The 1,769-nt window shown below is 36.1% G+C and overlaps 1 protein-coding gene across 1 annotated transcript in view; it reads right to left on the reverse strand.

The window, feature by feature from the left end:
- Positions 1 to 1,769, reverse strand: part of LOC107591954 (rhamnose-binding lectin-like) — a 12,611-nt gene that overhangs the window by 7,545 nt on the left and 3,297 nt on the right. The window contains exons 3-7 of the mRNA XM_016281247.1: positions 952 to 996; positions 717 to 846; positions 463 to 572; positions 334 to 378; positions 107 to 242 (exon numbers count right to left, since the gene is read on the reverse strand). Of these exons, the coding sequence (XP_016136733.1) occupies positions 107 to 242; positions 334 to 378; positions 463 to 572; positions 717 to 846; positions 952 to 996 (466 nt within the window). The remainder of the gene's footprint in view (positions 1 to 106; positions 243 to 333; positions 379 to 462; positions 573 to 716; positions 847 to 951; positions 997 to 1,769) is intronic.

A 1,769-nucleotide genomic window follows, 5' to 3' on the forward strand; every position in this document is an offset into this window, starting at 1 on the left:
ATCTATCTATCTATCTATCTATCTATCTATCTATCTATCTATCTATCTATCTATCTATCTATCTATCTATCTATCTATGTATATATTTACCTACCTACCTACCTACCTTTTGGACACAGGAGCCAGTGCATTGGGTGAATAGCAGTTGGTGTTTTGGAGCTGTTCGGATGGACGTCCTTCAGAGCAAGTGGTTTTATCTGTACGTCCATAGTTTGCAGTATTTATCTGAATCTTACCATTTTCTACATGGAGATAAAAAAATTGTAGTCCTTAAAGTAATCCACGTGACTCCATTTCTTGAAACAATGTGAGAGATGTGGAAAAATCACTCACCACATTTCAAATAACTGTATCCACCGTGACAAGTCACACTTGTTTCTGGAAAATGGACAGAAAACATTTACACAGAGAAGGAAATTATAAAGAACTGGAATTGGAGGAAGAGATAGAAAACGTCCAAACCTGCTGGGATGCAAATGTAGTTGGTAGTGTAGTACTTGTAGGTGCCAAAACATGGATCTTTTGGTGCCAGTCCTTGAGTGTTTAACTCGCACTCTCTCAGTCCATTACACCTGTTTAAGGATAAAGACATAAATAATATAATGCAATGTATACTAATAAGTAAGCTAACCACAGAGTAAGCAACAGAGACATAATTCTACCCATCATTTTTCTGTCTGTAGTCACAAGCAAAAAGACAATGAAAAATATCTTACCGTTTGAAGACCGCAGTGACATCTATTGAACACTGAGTATAAGATGTCTCAGATGGTGGTCGTCCAATGCTGCAAATTTGGCTGCTTGTGCGGCCACAGGTTGCTGATTGTACACTGATCACCCCAGTATCTGAACAGAAGAAAAACATCAATACATAATGAATTACTGTTAAAACAACAACAATAACAATAGAAAACATAATAAATAACTTTAGATTACTGTGATACATCTTACCACAACTGAGACGCTGGACAAACCCATCACATGTAACTACAGTCTCTGAAAAATTAAAGAGTCATTTGTAACAAGTTGAGATTGATAAACTATAGGGGAGAGAACAAGAAACTCCAGATACTACATTAGAAAAATACTAAATAATAATAATAATAATAAAAATTATAATAATAAGAAGAAGAACATTCTGGCAACCACTGGATTCTGGTGGGTTTTTTTTTTACAATGTATGTACGTATACATTCTGTTGTCTGATCTTTCAATTATATTGTAAAACAGGCTTTATAAAGCACCATTGGTTTTTTCAAAATGCTTCATTAAACTCATATGATGTTGCTAAAAAGAACATTATTTTGTGTATTTGGTGTAGTGAAATGTGTTTGTGGTTTAAGGTAAAAAAAACACATTATTTTCCACATACAGTACATTATTGTTTCTCCTCTATGCCCCGCCTTTCTGAAACGCGTAGATTTTTACAAAGCTCATCGTTCTGAAAAGCGAGGTGTGCTCTGATTGGCCAGCTTTCCAGTGCGTTGTGATTGGCCGAATACCTCAAGTGTGTGACGGAAATGTTACTTCCCTTACCTTTCTGTGATGGAGCGACGAGACAAAAACATTAAAACCCATTATAAATGAGGCATTTGTTGCATCCAGTGGGGACATAATAACGGATTATAATGACTTACACTGTTTTCTTACGTGTTACATCGTGCCACGTAAACATAAAACCATGTCTGCATTTGTGATTGGAGAAATGACAAACAACAAGCGCTACTCTACACTGCTCAAAACTCGCGTTTGAATCGTCAGTGGCAAAT

This window comes from Sinocyclocheilus grahami, unplaced genomic scaffold, assembly GCF_001515645.1.
Source record: "Sinocyclocheilus grahami isolate Dianchi unplaced genomic scaffold, SAMN03320097.WGS_v1.1 scaffold148.1, whole genome shotgun sequence".
NCBI lineage: Eukaryota > Metazoa > Chordata > Actinopteri > Cypriniformes > Cyprinidae > Sinocyclocheilus > Sinocyclocheilus grahami.